The 24,119-nt window shown below is 41.7% G+C and overlaps 1 protein-coding gene across 5 annotated transcripts; it reads right to left on the bottom strand.

The window, feature by feature from the left end:
- Positions 1 to 1,097: 1,097 nt before the first annotated feature.
- On the bottom strand, positions 1,098 to 23,862 carry LOC109952983 (voltage-dependent P/Q-type calcium channel subunit alpha-1A-like). 5 transcript variants are annotated; one of them, XM_020588311.1, is made up of 15 exons: positions 22,788 to 23,861; positions 22,556 to 22,621; positions 22,179 to 22,279; positions 21,727 to 21,877; positions 21,121 to 21,248; positions 18,621 to 18,717; positions 15,401 to 15,506; positions 14,815 to 14,922; positions 13,989 to 14,089; positions 11,603 to 11,718; positions 11,374 to 11,506; positions 9,803 to 9,916; positions 5,986 to 6,202; positions 5,443 to 5,726; positions 1,098 to 4,226 (listed from the first exon to the last, which is right to left on the bottom strand). In XM_020588311.1, the coding sequence occupies exons 2-15, from the start codon at positions 22,589 to 22,591 to the stop codon at positions 3,417 to 3,419; spliced, it is 2,502 nt and encodes an 833-aa protein (XP_020443967.1). In that variant the 5' UTR covers positions 22,592 to 22,621; positions 22,788 to 23,861; the 3' UTR covers positions 1,098 to 3,416. The 5 variants fall into 5 exon arrangements, with proteins under 5 accessions (XP_020443967.1, XP_020443966.1, XP_020443968.1 ...); XM_020588310.1 differs by lacking the exon at positions 18,621 to 18,717 and adding an exon at positions 19,623 to 19,719; XM_020588314.1 differs by lacking the exon at positions 18,621 to 18,717 and adding an exon at positions 19,623 to 19,719 and having other exon boundaries at positions 4,135 to 4,221; positions 22,788 to 23,862.
- Between the last annotated feature and the right edge of the window lie 257 nt (positions 23,863 to 24,119).

Below are 24,119 nucleotides of genomic sequence, written 5' to 3' on the forward strand. Positions count from 1 at the left end.
GACCCCCACAGGAAGAATACACCATCTTTGAACTGTACTTTCTTTTCTTTGTATTTATTTTTTCATTAAAAACTTTTTTTTGTGGTGTCCTGAACATGGATGTCGTGCCTCAACTCCATGTAACAGAAGAAAACAAATGAGACTGATTCTCACCAGTCTCCTTTGTTTTTATTCTTTTGACTTGTTTTTGTAGTTTTTTAACCTTTTTTGTTTTCAAAAATAGAAGGAAAAAGGAAACGTTGCTTTTAAAAAACATCTATTTATATATCTTTTTTATTCCTCTGAATTCATTAATCTGCTTTTTTATGTCCTGAAGATGACTATTAACCCACGGTGTGGCATGCACATAGCACATGCATTTCTCAAACTAAATATTTTTTCCTTTTTTTGTTTATCTTAAAAAAAAATTATCCCCAGTAGCGGCTTTACATTGCTTTTTGAAGAGTCTGTGTGGCTGATCAACGTGTTAGTGGAATTCACTGCGGCGTGGAAAAAAGACTGAATGTTTGGGGTTTTGTATGTTTCATTCAGAAACTTACTGACTTCTCTCACACACACACACAGACACACACAAAGTCAAAGATTGTTAAAATGATTTCATTAAAATGTCTTAAGGACTCCTGGAGACAAAAACAGAAAGCAAAGCACACACAAAAACAAAACAGAGAGTGATCAGAAACTCACTCATCCATTTACATTCACACATGTCAAAACCCATTTAGACACAAAGTTGTTTTCATTCATCGTGGGGACTTTATATCAACTTACATTCATTTGCTGGAGACTAACCCTAACCATAACCACTGCTGGCCTAATCTTAATCCTTATCCCAGCATTAAAGCAAGTTGTCACCTTAAAATGCAATGATTTACATAGGGACCAGCATCTGGAGCCCACGAGTCCCCACACTATGAGTGTGTAATAATAATAATTATTAATAAATAAAAAGGAATATCTGGCACGCACACGCACACACAATAACCAGAAGCTGCAGTACATATTTAAGTGTCTTCTGATTTAAAGTGTAGTGATGTGAAAAAATAGTTGTCTGTGACATTCCACTGAGGTTGGAAAGACACTAATAGGCAGTTTTTTTTTTTCAATTTGTTCGGTGCATTCTCTGGTAAACTTGTGATAGGTCTCCAGGTAAAACAAAGGTCAATGATTAAACAAATAAATAAAAAAAAAAAAACATTATTCTGGGGGACTGACAGTGGTGTGTGTTACACGTGGGATACAGATGTTTACCAGGACCATGACAAGTCCCAGAGATCTTTTTTCCAACCCATCTGAACTGTGCAACTCAGCTGCATGTGTTTACACATGGTGAACACAGATGAGGTGGCATACTAGTGAGACAGTGAGCTAAACTAAATTCTTGGTGCCCTGATCCTGCATAAAAACTCAGAATCAGAAGTGAGGTAAAGGGAGAGGTACAAAAACCAGAGAGACACTGTTTGTCATACAGCGCCACCTGAAGGTCACAAGTGGTGGTGGAACTCTGCTTGACACATCCATTTAAATGCGGAAACTTACTGGACACTGCTGTGTTAAGGGGCAATATTTTAAAGGGGGTTCTCCACCGACTGTTTAAACTCTACATAGCTTCAAGCTTTAAAAAAAAAAAAGACAGGCAAGAAAGAAGACCTATTTACTGCTTTTAGCAATCTCAGATAGTTTAAACTCCTGCAAACGTGGTTTCCCACAATGCAGCGGTGGTTGGAGAAAAAATTATTGGCTGAGCTCTAAATAAAACCACCATACAGAACAAAATATAGGAGCAGCTATGGAGAATCTGCCTCATTATCATGATGCATTTTTATATATCTGTTTACCCATTACTACACTCAATAACAAAGAAAACAAAGAGTTTCTCTCCTTCCTCTGCCTTCCTATTAGTCTCTTTCTCTCTGATGTGTATGTTTTAACCCCAAACCCTGGAAGACTTTGAGATGTTACTGAGTTGGGAACATTTCTAAACCAATATGGACACTACACTTTCATCCACATTACCCTGCTTCCCGATATTATCATTTTAGAATTATCACCTTAGTTACAAAAAATTACTTCCACAAAAAATATGTGCAATTCCACTTGTATCAGTGGGAGACATTTGGCACAGAACATACAGACAAGCAAGCAAAATGTTATCATTTTGTTCCATCTACATATATGGTACATACAGTAACTTTCCAGTCTCCCTATATCCTTCTGCCACTTAATTTTTGTGTAAATGAAGGTACAGAGAGAGGGATGTCACACAGAGGAGAGAGGGAGAGAGAGAAACAGAAAGGCATTTTCACTAAAAAACAGAGAAACCCTATAGACCACGACAGAAAGGACAGAGAAAAATCTCTCTCATTGTTGCTATTATTATTTTTAGTATTATTCATGCAGTATTCCACAGGGTGCACAGCTCCGTAAGTGTAAAAACTGAAGCTGTGAGGGGTGCAACTGAAGATTCAAGCTTCAATGTTTTGAAGAAGTAGAAGGAAGAAGAAGCAGCTGCAGGAATAGAAGAAATACTGCAGAAAACAGTTTCTGTATTGTGTTTTTTTTTTTTCTGAAACCCATCTACACATTTTTGTTTTTCTTTTCTCGGTGGTTGTAAGTGGGGGAAGGTTAAATAGTTTGTTACTTGGAGGAGGGTGTTCTCCAGGAACAGGAGTAAGCATCCCCAAAACACCTACCCTGTCCTCTAGATTTTGACCAATTAACTTGTCAACCCTAAGCAACTCTCACCAACTCTCCCACCCACTTAGCCTTCTCACCTCATATAGGTGGAGGGGCTCATAGTCAGTTTTGTTCTTATTTAAAAACACAGATGATAAAACTCATCAATATTCAACTGGTGGCTGGGAGGGTTGGATTTGATCATTTCTGCAGTTATCTGAAGTTAGCCATGAGAAGTGAAAAAAAAAAGTGGTCATTCTTTTGTCTCTGACAGTAAAGTGTCTTTTGTCGAGTCGCAACTCTTGACATCTTATAAGTGGCTGTAACTCATTGCCAGAGGTGTAATTTAAGACACACAAAGACTAGTAATGTCCATCATGTTTGTATCCATGAACACTGCAGCTTGAAGTGAACCTCATCTGGCATCAGGAGATGATGAAACAACAATGCGAGCAGAACATGGAGGTAGCTTGTTAGCTTCTCTTATGTCACTTGTTTCTCCAGATCCTGCCTCAGCATTCTTGTTCCATCCCTTCATTCTGACACCTACTGTATCCCTTCTTTTAGCCAACCATCCCTGGGACCAGCCAAGCAGTGAAGGAAAGGAAAAAAGTGATTGGACAAGAAAGAAAAGTCATGTTTTCCCTTGGAGGTCAGTGCACTGGCTCAGAGCTTCCCATCTTCATCTTCCAGTACATCTACCGATTCTTTTTCCTCTTACAACCCTCCCCCATCCCCAGAGACTAGCACCAGTCGTCATCCTCTGTTTCATTGTAGGGTTCATGCAGGCCCTTGCGAGGACCCCTAGGATGCCCAGCTGGAGGAGGGACCTTGTGAGGCCCAGGATGTGGGGGTCCATGGAGATGTGTGGAAGGTGATGAAGAGTGGTAGCCGTTGGGAAGGCGGCGCTGGGCGGCAGGCACCTGGCTTTGTACAGGCCCAGTCAGGGCAGTGGTGGGAGGGGTCGCAAGGTGAGCAGTTCTAGGTGAGGTACGACTAGGCTGTGGATGGGGTGGGGGATGAGAGTGGGGTATGTTTACCGGATGTGGCTGTGGTGGAGGGAGGGGATGAGGGTTATGTAGCTGTGGTTGTGGGGGAGGTGGCAGTGGGTGGTTGGTCAGGGCATGTGGGTGGGGGTTGCCACCCTGCATGGGGCTCTGCTCATAGGCAGGTGGTTCATGGTGGCGCTCATATTCCTGGTAGTCCTGGGTGTAGAAGGAGCCACCCCCCTCCATGGAGCCACCCCCTCCACCTGTGTCTCCCCAACGAGCCGGGGGATGATGACCCTGGCGGGGTGTGCCATGGTGAGCCACTTGGGGGCCAGTGGGTGGAGGGCCCTGGACTTGGGGAGGCTCAGGAGAAAAGCGGCGAGGGGCTGGGGATCTGCTCTGTGGCCCACCAGGTGGTGTGGGCATGGCCTTACGGACCACAGGGGAGTATGTAACATGGGGCCGGGGTGTTGCAGGGGTCTGAGGCAACTGTCGGCGACCTCGGCGTGGTGTACTGGTTCCTGATGTTGAGGGAACAGGACTTCCACTCACTGAACTACTGCCCTACACAAAAAGTGAAATAAAGCAAATAAAAAAAAACGAACCACAAATTCAACGACAGGACATGTAAAGTAGAGGATGGCAGAGATAGAGTATGCAAAAAACAGAGAGGGACAGAAAGAATACAAGATAAAAAGGCAGAGAATCCAGAAAGAAAGCAAGAAAAGACAATAAGGACACACAGCAACAATAAATATAAAGCACCATTTGTAATGTTTGTGGAATGGAGAAGAGAAAGGCCGAAATGAAAGGCATCAAAAGGAAACAGAGCAGAGCATGGGAATAAGAAAGATGAGATTCAAATAGCACCATACATAGAGAAGCGACATGTCACGCAGAGGAAAGAAAACAAAAGACGACAGGAGAAAAGAAAGGTAAAGGGTTGATTTCTGGAGCAACAAGTGTGTTACAGGGTAAACATTGTTCATATAGTCAGTGTGTTTGGTCTGACATTGTGAGTGAGCTGAATCACCTGTATGCAACATGCCGAGTTCTAAAAAGTAGTTGTTTCTTTTTAATTCAATTTTGGAAATTTTTTTCTTACCCTTTAAATAAAATTAGTGCACCTTGGCAATATTTTTCATGTTAAAACAAAGAAATACAATTCACAAGGCTAAATGTAGATGATACCTTTTGTTTCCCATTTTAATAGGCAGTATAAAATGTGGTGGGTAATGAGCTTGGAAAAGGATGTGGTAAAAGTTAAAGTAGTGAGAGGAACGAGAGAGAACACTGGCAGCCTATAGGGACAGCAGTCAACCGCTCAAATATACATTGTTATGCATATTCGCTGGTTGCTGGAACAGTGATCTGATAACAGGGACGTCATTTAACAAACACTTACTTTTCTTCATATGGTTATACCCACAGTAATGTGCATGTTTCTGTGCATGTTGACAAACATGAACGGTATGTATATACAAATGAACATATAGGGTGCATACCATCTTTGCCATGTTGAACACAACAGTGTATTATTAAGGAAAACAACATCTTGGCCTCTCATTTGACAGCAACGAACAGCAGAGTAGCCAACGTTTGATATTCTATTATCATATTAAATAGTAACTCGCAGCAGGTTCTGATCAACAGAGGCCACTGTGTTTTTTTTTTCATCACCACTGAACTGTTCCACTGCTATATTTTGTGCTGGAAAGTAACACATGGTGTATTGCTCTCCAACTAGATGCTACATGCGCACAAGTAACCAGAAGCCCACCTGTCTGTGCGGCATGCACTCGTGACCCTCGCTGGGTGACCGAGACCAGCGCCGATCCCTTTCCTTCTCTCTGTCCCGCTCAAGCTCTCTGTCATGGGAGTGTCTGTGTCCATATTCACCCCCTCGCTCTGCTACATAACGCTCCTTGTCCACAGAGCCATGGTGGTGGTGATGATGGTGGTGGTGCTTACGGTCTTTGGACCGGCCGCGATCTCGGTCACGATCCTTGTCTTTGGATGTGAGGTCGCCTGACTGGGTGGTTGTACTCAGGTCTGTGCCCAGGCCTGATGGTGGAATTTATCTGAGTTATTACCGGGGTTAAAAGTGGTGAAAAAAGATCACTATGATGTGTTAACAATATGACAACATTTGAAAGGGTTACACAAAACTAAGTGATCCTTATGTGTTTCTGTCCAGTCTTTCAAATGTCATTATCATTTAAAGGCACAACTATGATCCTGCTTCTACAAAGTGCAACTGCATTAATATAACATTTGTCAAACCATCATAAGACCTAGTGTGTGTGTACATAGTCTTTCCCACCTGTGTCAGCCTCTGTGTAGCGGCAGAGGGACTTCTCAGATGCCCGATGACTCCGGTCTTTTCGCCGATGTCCATGTCTGGAAGTTCGCCCCTCCTCGGGTATCACACGGTCCATGTTGTAGTGGTCTGCCCCTCCTTTGTCTCTGTGGCCACGCCCAGACTGGCTGTGGCCTAGTGATGAGGCTGAGCGTTTCATGGGACTGCTGTCACTGATAGTCTAAGGCAGAATGAGAGAGACCACCAAATGAGGGCTGGAGACTTGATTGTTGAATTGGTTTTCTGTGAGCTATGGGGAAAGAGACACTGTGTGTCTGTGTATTAGATGCATTTCTATACAAGCACCCACATGCTTTCTCCCACATCCCATCCCAAATTTTACACTCCCACATTAGTAATAATGTCCCAATCATGCTACTTGAAAACTATGTGTACATTTTATAGTGCAGGGATGGGCAAAAGACAGCCCATGGGCCAAATTTGGCCCTCCATCACAATTACAAGAAATGTAATAAATTTATCAAATAAAATAATAGTTGGGTGATTAAAACATGATTTGAATTAAACGACATCTTACCTTTTTAATTCAAACACATAATTCCATAGCATTTATTCAACAAAAACATTTATACAAGATTATACTCTTTACTAATGGCGACAGTTCTGAGGACACAGCTGCCTGGAATTGGCAACCAAGGGTAAGATGAACCTATTTCTATGTCCATTCTTCTTTAACACTCTCCACATTTGATTATCCACACATATAAGAGAAATATGTTTATTATAGTGCTGGATTTCAGGTTTATGGAATTAACTGGACTGATAGTGTCTAATCCTTCCACATTTATCAAACCTTTAAGTCCATGTATTGAAGAGATTAGAGGTCTAAGCCTGGCTACTGCTGGCCCTGGAGTGCACTGAGACATAAGAAAACATAAATGTTATACATCTCTTATGTTTTCAGATGAACTAAATAGTATTTTAAGAATCCCTGCCATAGACATGTGCCACCACTGCACCTGTAAAACTGTGCTAGTCCCCACAGGGAACAGTGTTAAGATAAACTGTGCTGAAACCAAAGTAACTGCTGACCCCTGACACAGAGGAATGAAAAAGAGTCTAAATAAAGACATAATAAGACATGATGGCAAACAGCCATGCTGTCCATGCTTCTGTGAATTGCTTGGTAAATGATAAAAGGAATAGAAGGGTCAGTACAACTTGCAACACTCCTCTATCCTCTCTACCCATAAACCACATGAACATGGCACATTGCAGGTTGCTCAAACGTCCTCTACTTCTGCTCTGTTTCAGCATGCTTTCAACCAGCCATGCAGAAACATAGGGGTTGTCCTGAGTCCTGTATCCAAATTAGAACTTCCTTCTGCATTGCTGAGGCCTCGTGCTCTGAGGTGGGACAGCAGGACAGTACCTATGATGCCTCAAGTTGCAGCCTAATCATGTGAACTACTGCCTCAGTGCTAGATTCTTTCAGCAGCTGAGCTGGCCAAGTTTTCCAGTTATTGTGCATTAGACAAATTAACAACAGATGACAAGCTGGCACATGTGTATAAAACACCAGATTATCAGGCTTCATAGAATTAGCACTGAGAATCCTAACAACATATCCATTCACACACACAGACACCCAAATCATTCCTCTCTCTGTCAGTCTTCATTATTCACACACACACACACACACACACACACACACACTTAAATATATCTAAATAATTTTCTTGCATGCAGGTGGGCAGATGTTAATGGGGACTTGGACTCTAAAGGGGAAAACCATTACAGCATCATTAGACAAGCACTCAGACGTAAAGACATAAAGCAACAAAGCATTAGCAGCAGCAGCTGAGAGAGTCAAGGAGAGTGAGTGAGAGAGAGAGAAGCAGAGACCACAGGACAGTGGCAGTGAGCTGATGAGAGTGAACGTGCACAGTTCAATCCCAAGCACACTATGTTAAGTGCATGAGAGAGGTAACTATGGATTAGTTCGGAAGCTGGGCTGTAATTAGATTTGGTCATGCTGAACAAGGTTATCCTCACAAATTCTAAAAAAACCCTCGCACTAAAAATAAGACAATATGAAAACATGACAAATGAGAAAAGGTTTCAAGTATGTGAAAATGAGAGAGATAGAAGGGGGGAGGCAGGGAGAGGGAGAGGGAGAGAGAGAGAGGGTACATACACTGAGATTACTGCCACGTTGTTTCCCTTTCTTCCGCTGCTGTATAAGCACAGAGAAGACACACACAGAGACACAAATACACCAAAGGTGTGGCCACACATTGAGCATACACACAGAACCAGAAAGAGAAAAGAATGAAGGAAGATGGAGAGAAATACGGATTGATACACAATGAAAAGGGGTACAGAGGAGCGCAAGTAAAAATCAGTGAATGTCAGATGAAGGTTCAAAAAAGTGAGGAAAGAGAGAAAGAGAAGGAAGAAGAGAGAAAGTCTGATCAGACTGAAGCAGCAGTGAAGGTGAAGAGCGACACTTACCACAGACACTGGGGGTGGTTGGTACCAAAACAGTAGTAGTATAGACAAGGTCACAATGAAAACGCTCAATTAACAGCACTGTGGTCATGACAGCGATGACGACAATCAGCAAAATATACACACAAATGGATATGCATATTCACACACACACACACACACACACACACACACGTGCAGGGTTACAATAAACTGAAACAGCAGACAACATTGTGACAGAAACAGGGTGCGTTTTAGGGCACAGATAACAGGGCGAGCACAAACATATACTGTAGACAACACACACACACACACACACACCCTTGTTTCGCACTTCGCTGGTCTTTACACATTCATAGCCTGTAGACTTACTCAAACCTCAACCTTAACCACTACTTTCCTAACTCTTATCCTAACTCTAAATCAAGTTGTCTCCCTAAAGTTCAGTGATTTACTTTTGTGTGGGTCACCATCTGGTCCACACAGGGAAGATGAGTCCTACAATGTTAATGTGCTCTCCCAGTGTTTGGTCCCTGACAGGTACAGAAAAACAAAAACAAAAGACCACACACACACACACACACACACATACACCTGCAACACACAATATCACACCGATTTAAAAAAAACCCTCCAAAACTGAAAAAGAGTTCAACACAGGCAAAACCTTTGATAGGAAGGAAAAGAGAATTTAGTAAAAACAACTACAAACAATATATAAATCAGGGTCAGGTTCTTTAAAAAAGAGAAGGAAATAATTGGGGACAAAGACGTTCATAAAGGGCATTGTGTGTTTGTGTGCACATGACAACAGGAGCACTCACCACAATATGAAACAATATAAAACTGATAAGTGTGTTAGATGGAAAATGGGACAACCTCTATGCATGTGTGAGGATGAAAGGAGTAGAAGAAGACATTAAGAGAAGAAGAGAGAAGAAGGAGGTCTGGGTTTGCCTTGCTGTGGTCCTTCTGAATTCATGTTTGGAACTCAACATTTCAGCAAAACATTTCCATGGTTTAGCCAGAAAAGTTGTCATTATAGGATGGCCTCTATTCACTCATGTTATCCATTGTTCTTTTTACATGTAACCCTGTGTAAAAGGTAGCCCTCAACAGCTGGACTTTGTTAATTATGGCCCTAATTTTGCAGAAGTCCCTCTAGCTCTGTGCTAAAATTTCTCCAACATGGGTTCAAATACCCACAGCAATACATCTGTAAGCAATGAGTCAGACCTTTGTAAATATGACCCTTTTGGACACAAGGAGATGAGGAACATTCAAAATGGGGGAAATAGAAGGAGAGTGGAAAGGCGAGAATGCTGCTCACTTGGTTGTCGCCTGGGAGGCGGGGCATGGAAGCGGCCCTGCCATGGCCTTCCATTGGTGGAAAGTTCTCAGTATCCGAGTAACCATCCTGCCCCATCTCTTTCATCTCTACCGTCTGCAAACAGAGCAGGAGAGCAGGAGATGGTGTGACTGGCTGCCATGAAAACTGAGTAGGGGAATAGGTGGGAAGATTTATTATCAAAAAATAAATAATTAAATAAATACAACTGAAGGTCTCAGAGAAGTAAACCGATGAGTGCATGCGTGGTTGGCAACTTTGCCTTTTTATTTTCTTTGCTGTTTTAGTTTATAAGTGTGATAATTAGAAAAAAAAGAAATTGGCTGTTTGGGTCTTATGTGGAAAAGATGGCATGCAGACTCCAGATGACTTCTAATTTTGTGTTTGCAAAGTCTGCTGTAAGCTGTTCAGCTGTAAGCAAACACTGGTATATTCACTAGAAGGTGAAGATTCTTTTTTTAATGGCACATATGCCAGACGGAGGAGCTTATGAGTCACTGAAGGACTGGCTTGGAAGGTAAAATTATGTGCAGCCCAGACGACATAAGAAAACCACAACAGTGTTGGCCAGATGCAGACACTACTGCATTGACAATAAATGAGGTTGTGTAAAAATGACAACCATGCAAAATTTCCCATGTAAATATGTCAACTTCTATTTTGTTTGGAGAATACTCTGAGAAGTGGAGGCTTGGCCTTATCTTACTTAAACATACCTTCATTTTAATCTTGTGTGGCACTATTTCACTGCTGTTCAAGATTAAATCATTAGCAGAGATCCAGTGCCAGCATTTCATCACGTAAAGTAATTTTTGAAATACCAGGTAAAAAATAAAATAAAAATAACAGCCTCTAAATTACGTAATGCTAAATAAAGATCAACCACATTCAGCATATGTTTGCTACTTATTGACTCTATCATCTCATTAAATACATTTAGTGATTGGGTAGTGTTTTACTGTAAAGGTGCTTGTTATATATCACCTCATATTGTCTGTTGTTTTATGAGTTGCCTTGTACTGTAGATTATCATTCAAACTGGTTTGAATGAAGCTGACAGCCACTCTCTTCTATCACCTATGGTGTTTAAACTTCTCCAGACCTCTGTCGATCACTATAGAGAGACCTGTCAGGTCCTCTAGGAGGTCTACAAGCAGAGAGGTTTAACAGCATGAAGACAGAGATGTGAACCACTCTGTGGACAGGGGCAAGATAGACTCCACATGAAATATGGAAATGTAAAGGTGAAGGAAAAGTTCTGCAAGATAAAACGTTGTGTGAAAACGTTTGAGAGATGGATCTAATAAAAGAAAGGTTAAGGCCATATCAATGATAACTGAAGAATCCAGGTAAGACAGATTGGAGGAAATGAGAACGAGCTACTGAGTAGAAATGATAAAGATAACAAGGCAGGAAGGTTTACACAGTAAGAGCTTTGAAGTTCTGTTTTGTGTAAAAGTGATATGCACGTACGACAGAAAGCAAATTCACTCTCTTGATTTCCTTGTTGAATGGTTCAGGTGGCCCTGGGTATGCATTTATGAGTTTTCTACCTGAGAGTTGGTCATGCTCCCCAGGCCATCTTCAGTAAGCCCCTCAGGGCTCCAGCTGCCAATCTTCTGGGACATCTCCTGAGCACGAGCCGTCATCCACGAACGGCTCTCTGGGACACCCCCCCCCACCGGTCTATGACACACACATATACACACACCTTCATTAATTGGTTCGTTTTCAATACACCACCTCAAGTAAAGTCACATGCACCAACATCATCCAACTCACAGGAGGGTGTTGATAGTTTCTGTTGCCTCGGGTGGAGGGAGGGCATTGAATCCCAGACCTCCATCCTGGGTGTCGGAAAGTGGCTCCACGCGCTGAAACAGTAATGGCGTTCGATTCTGTGTGAGATATACAACATGGCCGTCGCCAGCTATCAGGCAGACTGACAAGGAAGTGGGGGAAAAGCAGCAGAACAGGTACAAAGGGGATGTAGAAAGGGGGCAGTCGGTTGAAGCGAGGCGAGAAAAAAGAGGTCATGTAAGAGGAATAAATAGGGCTGTGGGAGACTCTCAAGCAGGTGATACCCACCAGCTAGCAGGAGAAAGATATAGAATGCAATCTGGAACATAGCAACACCGTGAGACCTTCAGGTCTTAAACCATCAGACTGCTTTATATGGTCCAATAAGAAAGCAGAATTCACCCACTCAGTCAGGAGCCCAGGGTTGGATCAAAGAAAATGATCAGCAGTCATTCTGGGTTTCATCTGGTGACCAATTTAATACTATAAAAATACATGCAACAAAGTTTCCACAGCAGTGAATGAAGAACTGGAACTGTTAAAGAGGAGAGCAATAAAAGAGTGATGGAGGACATCCTGGCAGAAAAACATTTTAGTCCTGGAGGGTTACATATCAGGTGAAATGCATGATGAGGCAAGTCAAATATAAAATCATACATTTATTGTCATTCATTTACTAGTCATCCACTTAACCAGTTGCAACAGTACTACATAAAAACACCTTTCACAATGTCAAGATTTTCATTTTAAAATGTGCAGTTTCCTTCTTCCTTTCATTCAAATCCAGACTCTGGCAACCCTCCTGTCTATGTGATACAATGTAAAACACAGCATGTAAAGCATAAAATGTACACTTTCAGAATGTCGAGTGAGGCATCTCCACAAATGACATTTTAGTATGATGAAACACTGCAGAGGGCTCTCACTGTGTGTCGCTATGCAGCAGCCCAGACCTGCCACCCAGGTTGAGTGGAGAGAGGAAATGGTGGGGACAATGTACAGTATGTGGTGTGTAATAGAAGGGGTGAAAGATGTGGAGCAAGAAAAACAACTCAAGTGCAGAGCATTGTGCGCTTTCAGGGAACTGTGAGGAAATGGAGGGAAAAGCTGCATGAGAAAACCAAACGGTGTGAAAGAGGTTTGCTGATCTTTGAGAGACCTTGTGAGCATCTTAGCACATGCAATGAAAAAACAGATTAATGAGGAGCACACACCTTGTTAAGGTCCATTAAATTTAAGGTCAAACAGGACCACCTTATGATCTTATTGATCACCTTCTCAATCAAAATTAATGTGGAGGTCATCTCTGTCACGGAAAGCTTTTTCTCCTTTAACAAGGGGTAGTATTTTAACCAAAGGACAGGGTGAAGTGTTATCATAATGCAGATCTAGCAGTCCAAGGTTACAAGCATGGGTGCTGGGGATGTTGCAGGATCTTTACAAGCAATCCACAAAAGAAAGAACTGAGCTCAGTAAAAGGAGCCAGTATGGAGGTTCTCATGATGCTGAGGCACGAGCACCTTGGGGGCTGTGACAACACTGCATCACAGGAATCAAAACTGTTAAAACAAGTGCATACTGTGTTAAATCAATTCCATTTTGTGAAAAGTATAGCAAATCTCTCACTAAATTGTTTGTATTTACATTTTCTGCATAATGTCAGTGCTAAAATCATTGTAAAAGCATGGAGTAGCAAACCTTGCCCAGTAGATGGCAGCACTGGTTTTGCTATTAGAGAAGGGGCATTGCATTATACGGTTAAGTTACTGGGTAAATCCAAATTCCCTTAATTGTATCTATATTTCCCTCACTTGCGTTTTTGCCTTGTGCCTTAGTCCAGCCCTCATAAGATATGAGGAAAATATGCAAGGAGAGAGGAAACACAATATGCAAGGAGAGAGGAAACACATTTATACAGACATGAGGAATCCTTTCCTCTGATTCTCCATCTGAAACATCCAATCACTGACTGATTTCCAATAAAGGGGCATGTCGGTCTATAAAAGACTTCCGCAAAGAATGATTTCATCTATCCTTGCTCATGGCTCCTACAGCAGCCTCCTCGCTGCTCACAGTAGGAATAAGCTCTTCAGGACATGCTTAGAGATGGCTGAATAGAACAAGCGAGGATCAAGGAACAATCAGATAAGGGAATTGTGATTTACCTATTGTGTCTACATCCTGTATGCTCCTTTTAGGTGAATGAATGAGGACTCTTCCATGACCTGGACAAATGCTGTCACAGCCCAGGCCTGTATGAATGGAGCTACAGCCCTGCAGCCTTGATTTAAGTGCATCAGTCTGCCTTTAAATTTAAAAGGTTGAATGCAAGTTGAATAGCGTGTTATTCAACATGAGGCAGCAGTACCTGCTCATCATGAAGAGCCTGCGAGCGCTTGGTCTTGCTCTGCCGGTAGTACTCCATGATCATCATGGCAGCGTAGATTTTTCCTACTGTCAGGTCAGTTGCTGATGAAAGAATCACAAGTTACCCTGGACAATTAGACTTTTTGGTATGGACCCTTTGTATGAGGGATGGTAGAGGCATGAACACAAACAACCACTTTCACACAAATATCACACACATGAACCCTGAGCAAATAGTCTTTTCACAGACAAAATTATCAACTATATACCTTCTTGCTCTAAAAGATTTGTGTTTATCTACTGTAATATGGAACTAATGCACTGTGCATTTCTTCTTAGGGCAATTAACATTAAAGGTAATATAATATTTTATCATGCTTAGCCAGTCACGTAGTGAACAGAGCTGAATACCCCTGGAGTGAGAAGATGTCCACAGAGAGTTAATCTATAGTAAGGCACCCTCTGATCTGGGGTCTGGGACTGGTGGCGGATGTATGTGAGTGAAGATTCTGTAGTTGAGAGAAAGGAAAGGGTCTTGTGTGTGTGTAGCACAGTACCTATCACAATCCAACCTCCTGTCACTGCTTTTGTCTGTGTTTCTGGATGCTCATGTAATCATGTCTTCATAGATTTGATGTATGTAGGTGTGGACATGTGGGGTGATGTGCCAGCTGATTCAAAGGGTGCAGCAGAGGGAGACAGAGAGACTGGCAGAGAGAAGAGGTCCTCAGGTGGCATGATAAGAAGCAAAGCTGGAGCACTGGGAGGCACAGGCTGGACGCATCCATGCCACATTGCTGCGCCTGCTCCCGTGCTCTGCAACTTACACTTGTGTGGTGTAACCAGCAAGTCCAGGGCCTTCTGGGAAAGATTGGGCCAGATTGCCATCATCTCTTTCCTTAGCTCGGCATCCATCTGGTGTTTGTCAATACCACCTAGGCATATTCAACAAACAAACACACACACATATATATTTATATATGCATGTACATCCATGCCAAGTACATGGACATACATAAATTCAAACACAAACATGCACACACACAAACGTACAAAACATTTTTACTTATGTACACAAAATTGTACACAAATCATCAATCAAAAACATTTAGAAGAGGACATACCAATATGAAATCAGACAAAATAAATGTGTTCTTGTTAGTAAGGCAATCCCGACTGCACTAGAAGCTGTACATGGTGAGAGAACCTCAATTCCACATGAGCTCAGCTTCAGCTTCACAAATTAGCTAAATGTTACATATATGATCTAGTGCCATCAAGGGCACATTGTATGAGGAAAAGTGAGAGGATTCTGGGTTCACAGCACAGAAATGGCATGCAGTTCTGTACTGAGGGGGACAAAACAAAAAGGAGATGAACATATGAGAAAACTAGATTTCAAACCTTCCGTACCCTTGGCGATCTTGATGTCCAACGCTGTGCGGATCAAAGCCATGAGAGTGGAGTTGAAGTGGACTGTATTGTCATCAGCCACAGGCAGGTCCATTCGGAGAAGTCTCTGTGGGAGAGCCATTCAAGATGAGCAGTGAGAAAACTGCTGAAGTAAGAGGGTGTATGAAATCTCCAGGTGATTGGAGGTAGGGTGGGGATGACAACTAAAACAGAGGGAGTAAGGAGAAGGGAGTGGGGGTTGGGTGAACTAGGGTAAATTCGACTGAAGGAGCTGTGCATAGCATCAGCAGCAGGCTCTGTCTGTCTACCTGTAAGAACTGGTTTCTACTCATCTACAGTGTCAAACTGCACATATCTGAATTTTTCAGTAGACCGCCAAAACAAATTCATCTGTAGAGAATCACAGACTTCATTCTTTTTTTGTGATATTAAAGAACTAGTGAGTACCAAGGTGATTAATAAAGACACTCTTTTTTTAGATTTGTCCCAGAGTTTATATTCAGTTATTTCCTAACAGTTAACCGTCTATGTTTTTTGATTTCCAAAAGTCCTCACAGGTTGGTTCAATTTACAATCTTCATTCTTCCCTGAAAAAAACAGGAGGACAGGCTGAGCAGCAGCTACTATAATCCAGAGCTCCCCCTGGGGGCATGGAGGTTCACAGTAAAACAGACCAGATGATAAACCAGTAAACCAAAAACAACCGAGGAACCATCCTGAAAGACAGGAACATTTTGTTTTCGTTTACTGGTTTGATCCTTTACAGGTCTTGTTGGTTTATATTAGTAACAGTTGATACAAAGACACACACCAACTCACAGATGACAAACTGGAATTTGTGTATGTTTGGTGACCAAAGACGGTAACAACCCAGACATGCAGCACACCATGCCCCCCCCACATACCGATTACATGCCTCTCCTTTTTTAAAATATCTATTTCCTCAAAAACGTCTTGCGCATCCGACTTTCATGCAGCATGCAATGCATTTGCAACATGGCTCACAGCACAAGCAGCTTTGCAGTCGTACATTGAAAGCATCCTCTGTGGGTGACATTAAAATGAGTTTGTGAGTTGTTTTAATGTGGACAATCTTGCAGGAAGTAAGAAATTTTTTTTAGGCGATGGGGCTAGACTGAAATGATAGAGGAACTAGCTCCATTATTAATTATCTGATTGTCAAACGTGTGAAAAATGGGCACAGAATTAAAGGGTTAATAGGTGAGAGAGAGCGGCATCCTGAAGAAAAGATGGCCACTATGGAAGCACTGTTTTGTGCTAAGATGCAAAATGTTCTGAGTGAACATAATCCAGCTGTATGTTGGAACGAGGAGGTGAAAAGAAATATGTCCTCTTCCAGAAAAGTTCAAAGGGAAAAAAATAGAGAAATAATGACAAGAGAAAAAGGCCAAAAATAGACAAAGAAAAGAAAAAACATCACCACACTTCATTTGCTGCGCCTGTAAAAATGCTGTCCTGCCTGATGGCTCTGCCGTCACCCTTCACGACAGAGCAGATCGAAGGCTAAAAGCAGTGGAGTTAGATAGGTCATTGTTCTGTAGACTGACTGGAAGGTCGGTGGTAAGGTTCAGGTTTCTGGCACGGTGCTTAGGGACAGTAGAAAGGCAGGTAAGGCATAACACAGATGGCAACTTTCTGGAAAAATCTTCAAGTAATAACTATCAAGGAACAGATTGAGATGTAAGGGAAGTTTTCCTAAAACCATGAATGGAAAGCATGTTAGATTGTGGATCAGGGATACTGGGGGATTAGCTTTTAGTTCAGGAAGGAGGCTTTTAGGAAAACTATTTGAGGGTAAAACTAAAAAAGACAAGAAAAGGAACACAGCATTTGATGTGGGGATGAATGGTGACAAGGGTGGAGGTTAAAAATAAATATAATTCACCAAGAAAGAGAGAGTAACAGATGTAAAACCTGGGTGAAACAGTACATTTTAAACTACTCAAGTAGACCTCTTTTATTTATTAATGTAATCAAGTGTAATTTCCCATATAACCTATAACAACAACCTTAGACTGTAAAGGCCAAGTAGCCTAGGGGAATAAATACCTTTATTGACTGGCACTCATATTTAAGTGCCATCCATATGGAACCATAAAAAGTACAAAACGTGAGTACCTTTTGCCCCTTGTCTGCTACAAAAGGAGGACGGAATTGGATAAAACAATGATTCACAATGGAGTGATCGATCTCCTGTGCCTACAGGCTGTTTGGCCAGCTGCCCCCGAGGCTCACAGTGATCTACCAGTGATGCATCAAGTTGATCACAAGAGCAATAATAAGAATATGGTGACATGAAGGTAAACTTGTTATTATTCTGTAGATTTCTATTTTCATAATAATATGATAACAATGTGTTTACAATGAACTTTGTCTGTGCTGATTATGTTACAGACAAGGGTGTGTGCAGCAGGGAGGTGGTTGCTGGGCTTAACGGCCATGCAGAAGGCAGGTGAGGGAGTGTACAGTAAATGTGTAGGGAGGGGAGCAGCATGCAGAGATGAGGGGGGCTGGAAACGGAATAGAACTGCATTGACGACAGAACCAAAGGACAAAGAGAAGATTGGACTTGCAGATAGAAAGGCTGCTTGGGGGGTTTAGAGCTGCTACATGAAGGGCGACAGGAAACGAATTGCTTCTGTTTGGCAACCAAAGGCTCTCTGAGGTAAACACGTCACTGACACAAACCCCTCTGCTCTCTCTACCATGTGAAGTAAGAGAGAATATCTATGTGCAGATCGATATGATCTGATTCTGTGTGTGTGTCCCATCCACAGGACAGAAGGAGTCAGAGGACAGAAGTCTAGCAGACCTTCCAAGCTTGGCTGCACATGCATGCTTCTGTGTACAAGTGTTCAGCAGTGTTTGTGTGATATGCTTTTCTAATAAGCACTCTATTTGCAAAACAATATGACTGCAGATTTTAACATGTGTGACTTTTGCATGCTTATGTTAGTGTGTATGTTCGTTGTATATGGTGCAAACAAGCTGAGAAGGTCCCTCTTTTCATCCCCTCCTGTGGATACACACCCCAACTAACTTAAACCTAACTGTTCTGCTACCTCCACCCACAATCCAACACCACACAACGCCACAACACCGACCAGCCCACCCCCACTTTTCACAAAAACAAACAGATCCAAAGAAACAACATTAAAGTTTACTAGGAGACTAGGGTGACGATGAGGTCCTTTCTGACCTTGTAGGCCACCCGTGCTGGACACCTCTTCCCAAGGCCTAGAGGAGGACACATGTGCCTCAGCATGTCATACATTTCCCTGCAACTGATTCTGCCACTGCACCATCAGCCAGTGCCACCACCACATTAACAAAAGCACAAAAAAGGGGGAGAGGGAGAAAGAGAAGGGAGGGAGTGGGAGAAAAAAGATGCAGCAAAAGAAAGATGAAGGAGATGATAGATTAGAGGACAGGGTAGGAAAAAAGATGACAGTTCCAGAGAGTGGGAGAGAAAGGGGAGGAACAAAACAAAGTAAGAGAACAAAACATCAGAAAGACAAGGTTATTGGGCTGATCTGGAGAAACTGTGGTCAAGTGGCTTCTCTAGGTCTCTCTAACAGTTTGTCATGTCAACAAATGTAAATGACAGAGAAGGTAGACAACAAGATGAAGATAAGGATTGGAATTTGAGCTGCAAAAGTTCTCTCGTAGTATCAAAAACATTTCTGTGCAAACAGGACAATAGTCTATACTGTACGGTACATGTGTGTAAGTCTTTACACAGAAGAACAGGGCAGAGCCTGACAGCCAGTACCAAGCTGCTCCGGCTCAGAGGACAGAGGGGAGGAAGAGGAACGGGTGTCAATGCAGTTTCTGTCTTTCCCCCAACCCCCAAAAACCAAGAACAATGCAACACTACAGTAGGCAACCGTAGCTTGCAAGATTATAGCCATGGCTCCACAGCAAGCAAAAGAAAAGAATACTCATAAAAAGTGATTTTTTTTTAAACAATGCAGTAAAACTTGATAGTTTTTTTTTATTTTATATTTCACATGCTTCACTGGGTGTCTGCATTGTCCTGCACATTCTCTCAGCAGTTTAGAATGCAAGTCAATAATGGTGGAAAACAAGTTGTAAAATTGAAATGATAAAGAAAGATGAATAAAAAGCAGCATTCACTGCATTCCTGGATGCTGTGACTAGCAAGTGTAGTCGAGAGAGTTTGTCTGAATGGAAGTCAAACCTTGCAGGCCACCCTATGGGGGCATTTCTTGCCTAAGCCGAGAGGCGGGTCGATAATTCGTAACAAACTGTACATGTCCTTATAATGAATGCGCCCGCTGCAAGAAGAATACAGGGTAGTTAAGAAACGGAGGAAAACACAAATATAAACACACAATACACACCCACACATCCAGAAATAAGAGAGAAGGTTGGGAGGCAGAACAGACTGACAAGTACACAGTATCTAAAAATACTTAGTTTACTGTTAATAACAGCCTGTTTAAATAGATCGACACTTAAATGCACATATGCAAACTACACACATACACAAATAAACACTTCACTGCATGCCGTACATTGTCAAATGCGGTCCTGCCCATAAAACTTTACATTTCATAACCCTCCTCTCCATTCTCCTTGTTTTTTTCTCATCTCCCTTTTTTCCAACATTCCTCTCCTTCCTCTCTCCAGTCCAGCCTCTCGCTGGATGTGTGCACAGTATAATTAAAGAACTGCTAACAGAGGAGAAAAGCATGTGCTTGGGAAAACAGCTAAATGCTTAATAGCTGCTTGTGGTGTGCAGATTCCCACCCTCTTAAATATGTGTTCGTTGCCTGTGCTCCTTATTCTCTCCTTTCTGTGCAGCAGTGTCCATTTCACAGTCAGTAAGGTAGTGGTTGAAAAATAGCATGTTAGTATCAATAAAGGCATTTTTCTCACAATTATGCAATGCACACCAAGGAACACTGCTGATAAAAGGTGAAGACAGATACCATTTTATACATTTTAAGAAATTCTCTACTGATTTCTAAAGCATACAAACTATGTAAAAATGTTGTGGATGAGTTTAGCCTTTAAAAATCTACATTCAGGTACTTAAATCTCATTTTATATGACAATCTTTTCTCCATCTCTTATGGATTTTCCTGTAATTTTGATTATTACTGTTCCATTCTCTGACATTTTTTCTCTTTTCTTTCCCATTAAAGCAGTCTACGTGCAGTCTACAGGACAGCATGAGGGCAACACAACAGGCACTGGAATACAGATACCATGAAACTTAGCATGTCTACAGTAGACATTTACAGAGGTGGGCAGGGGAGTTTTGCTTGGAGTGTAGACGTTGACACATTAAGTTTTTAGCAGTATGCAGATTCCAGAAGAGGGAGAAGGTTGAGGAAGGTGTAAGGTGTATCTCGAGACAATTTTAAAGAACAAGTAAGAAAGGGGAGGAGAAGGAAGGGGTTGTTCGGTGTGACAGAGATAATCAGATGCCTGAAGTTACTTCTTTCATTGCATGGGCCTTTTACTGTGCTTATTAAAACAAGCACAAGAAATGTACAATAAAGTCTGAATGTGAACCACATGCACAAACAAAGAAAAGGTGGTATGGATGTAACTACTGTTTTCAAATACAACAATGTGTGCAAGATTTTCTGTGCAAGTAAACAGGGATTTCTGCTGTCTTTCTTTGCATGTATGTGTATGTGCATCTAAGGATGCACGTTACCACTCACCAGGCAGCAGGATCATACTCCGCCCATATCCTAACATACTCATCCAGGTGGTGAGGTCCCAGTATAGATGAATCTCTCGTCAGGTATTCAAAGTTGTCCATGATAACAGCAACAAACAGATTCAGCATCTACACATAAGGAAACATGAACACACACATGCATGCGCATACACAAAAAGTTAAACAGTTAATGTTACAGTAGGAGTTTATTCAAGCTAATCTGCAAAATCATTATTGTCATAATTATATTTTAAGGTACAGCACTAGGAACATGTTAAGTTGCCTGACCAAAACTGAATTAGTGATTTCTTTTACTAGCTGCCAGGAAGAGATGCAGAACACTCAAGAAGCACATTGAGTGGGGTTTTGAATACCTTGCTAGAAGACACTATGCTGACATAAACAGGGCTTTCTTCTTCTTACAAAACATTCAGACAGGATTTTACTATTACACAGACTGCTGCATGGGTATTTTCTATGCATATATAAAACATATCAATCTTTGGCATCTTTTATGCTTTTATTTTTCTTATGCATTATGATACTGGATCAACAAGATATGGACAGGCTCCAGCTAAGGATGTTGGACTATGTAGTATGTGCTCACCAAGAACGAACAGAAGAAGATGAAGGAAACAAAGTAGAGGTAGGCAAACTGGCTGCCACACTCTGGCTCTGTGTTCCCTGACAGGGGGTCACAGTTATTACCCCCCAGACATGCCAGCATGATCTCATGCCATGCCTCCCCTGTTGCACTCCTACAAACATACAGAAAGATTAATTGATTGATGAAAGATCTGATGAGTAAGGTCTGCCACAACTGTTAACAGATTTGTTTCAGAAGGTTCTATAGAAAAAAAAAACAAATGTTTTGAAGATACAGGGGCAGGCAGAGCTGTGTGTGGGGATAAGCAAAGTAATACACTCATGTTTACACGCACACACCTGAAGAGAAGCATGAGATTATAGAAAAAAAACAAATGTTTTGAATATACAGGGGCAGGCAGAGCGGTGTGTGGGGATAAGCAAAGTAATACGCTCATGTTTATACGCACACACCTGAAGAGAAGCATGAGAGCCTGTATGAAGGTCCTAAAGTTGTTGTGCTCGTTGATGGCTGTCTCTTCTTCATCTTCTTCAAGAGCTATATTCCCAAACAGCTGTTGAACATAATACTGTTAACAGTGAAAACCAGACTAGTTGCTCATCAGTCATCTTTTGCCACTAAACAGGACTAAAAGGTTGAACACTGTGAAACTTAACTTCACACATGCACACTGCCACTCCCTCCTCCTTCCATCATGCACCAAATCTTTATAACCATAATCATCATCCTTAGTCTCTCTCTCCACCTTTCTGTCATCATTTTCCTATAAAATAAATTTAATGTGTCCTCAAATCACTAAAGCACGTTTTAGGTTGATGCTGTAACCCACCTGCATCCCAATGATGGCATAGATGAAAAACAGCATGGCAATGAGGAGGCAAACATAAGGCAGCGCCTGAGGAGAGACACATTTGGTATCAAATATATGAAAATGCACCTAGGCATTCTCTACATGTACGTACATATATACACAAAACAGATGTGTATATTTCTGTAAAACTCAGACATGCAAAAGAATATGAGTTCAGTATGTGTGACATGCTGTATAATTGGGTATAAACCTTGAAGGATTGAACGAAGGTCCAGAGCAAGATGCGGATGGTTTCTCCCTGCCTCAGCAGTTTGATGAGACGAGCTGCCCTGAACAACCTCAGGAAACTTAGGTTGATGAAATTATTCTACAGTACAGCCACAATATAACAAAAGTGAAAGACAGACAGAGAAAGAGGGAGTTGTAGAAATGATTAGGATGCAAAGTTTAAGATAGGAAAGTGAAGGAAAGGGGGAAGCAACCAATAGGTGTGAGAGAGGAAAGAAAGAGGATGGAATAAAGGGACAGAACAGTTAGTTGTAGTGCACACTTTGCAACAATATTCCTTAGACAACCAAAAAAGAAAAAAGAAGGGATAAACAAACATAAACTGAGACTTATTCAAACTCAATACAAATTAAAGGAACAGGAGCCAACCAGGTCAAAGCAAACTCAAACATAAATCAGCAAGGCTTCAACAAGCTTTCCATATCATTAGGTTAGGCAGAACCAAAGCAAACAACACAGAGGAAAGGAAGTCATCCAAATGTAACTAGTTTCATCCAAATGGGTTATTTAGTAGTAGTTGTAGTAGTAGTGGTAAGTAGTTAAAGTGCAGGGAGGTCCAGATGTTTTCTTGGAAGGACAACCAAATGCACTAATTCTCTCAAGGCAAAAATATGCAATCTTTTTAAATGGAGCAAGCCCACAGCATGCAGATATGCACTCATACAAGGCAAAGCAGCATATACAGCATCCAATAGGATGGGCTGCCAAAGTCATGCAACATACTGCAGTGATATCAAAATAAGAGCAAGAAGGTGGTTGAAGGACCAACCAAGGTCATTTGATCTTTTCTGACTTTCTTTAGGTTAACATAGTGCTGGGCGATAAAACGATAATGATAATTATCGTGATAAAAAATTTCCTCGTTAAAACTTTAATAGAAGCTCGATAACTGTTCGATATAATGTAACGCGTTTCTATTGCTGCGCATGCGTGGTACAGACCGCGCTTCCGTAAACTAGTTTGCCGGCTGTGCGTGCACCTGGGTATGGAAGCCCATTCCATAGTATGGAAGCCCATTCCCGCCAGTTACTCCGACTTAGCTAAGTCGAAATTCCGACATAGCTAAGTAGAAATAATGACTTAAGTAAATCTAAGTAGAAATTCTAACTTAGCTATGTCAGAATTTCGATTTAGCTAAGTCGGAATAACTACATAGCTAAATCGAAATTCCGACTTATATATGTCGAAATTCCTACATAGCTCAAAGTATCTTGACGTAAGCCTGTCAAGCGGAAGTAGTTATTCTTCTTCCTGTTTAGTTGTTTTTGGCGCGGAGACAGAGAGCTGCAGCACC

The sequence above is a fragment of the Monopterus albus genome, unplaced genomic scaffold, assembly GCF_001952655.1.
Source record: "Monopterus albus unplaced genomic scaffold, M_albus_1.0 scaffold527.1, whole genome shotgun sequence".
Lineage (NCBI taxonomy): Eukaryota > Metazoa > Chordata > Actinopteri > Synbranchiformes > Synbranchidae > Monopterus > Monopterus albus.

Excerpts from the sequence above, each read along its gene's own strand:
- LOC109952983 (XM_020588311.1), bottom strand. The coding sequence starts at position 22,591 with ATGCTGTTTTTCATCTATGCCATCATTGGGATGCAG. Across the intron at positions 14,923-15,400 it reads GGACATCAAGATCGCCAAGG|GTGGTATTGACAAACACCAG; the intron begins GTACGGAAGGTT and ends GAATATGCCTAG. Across the intron at positions 6,203-9,802 it reads GCCTCCCAGGCGACAACCAA|ACTATCAGTGACAGCAGTCC; the intron begins GTGAGCAGCATT and ends ATTCTGCCTTAG.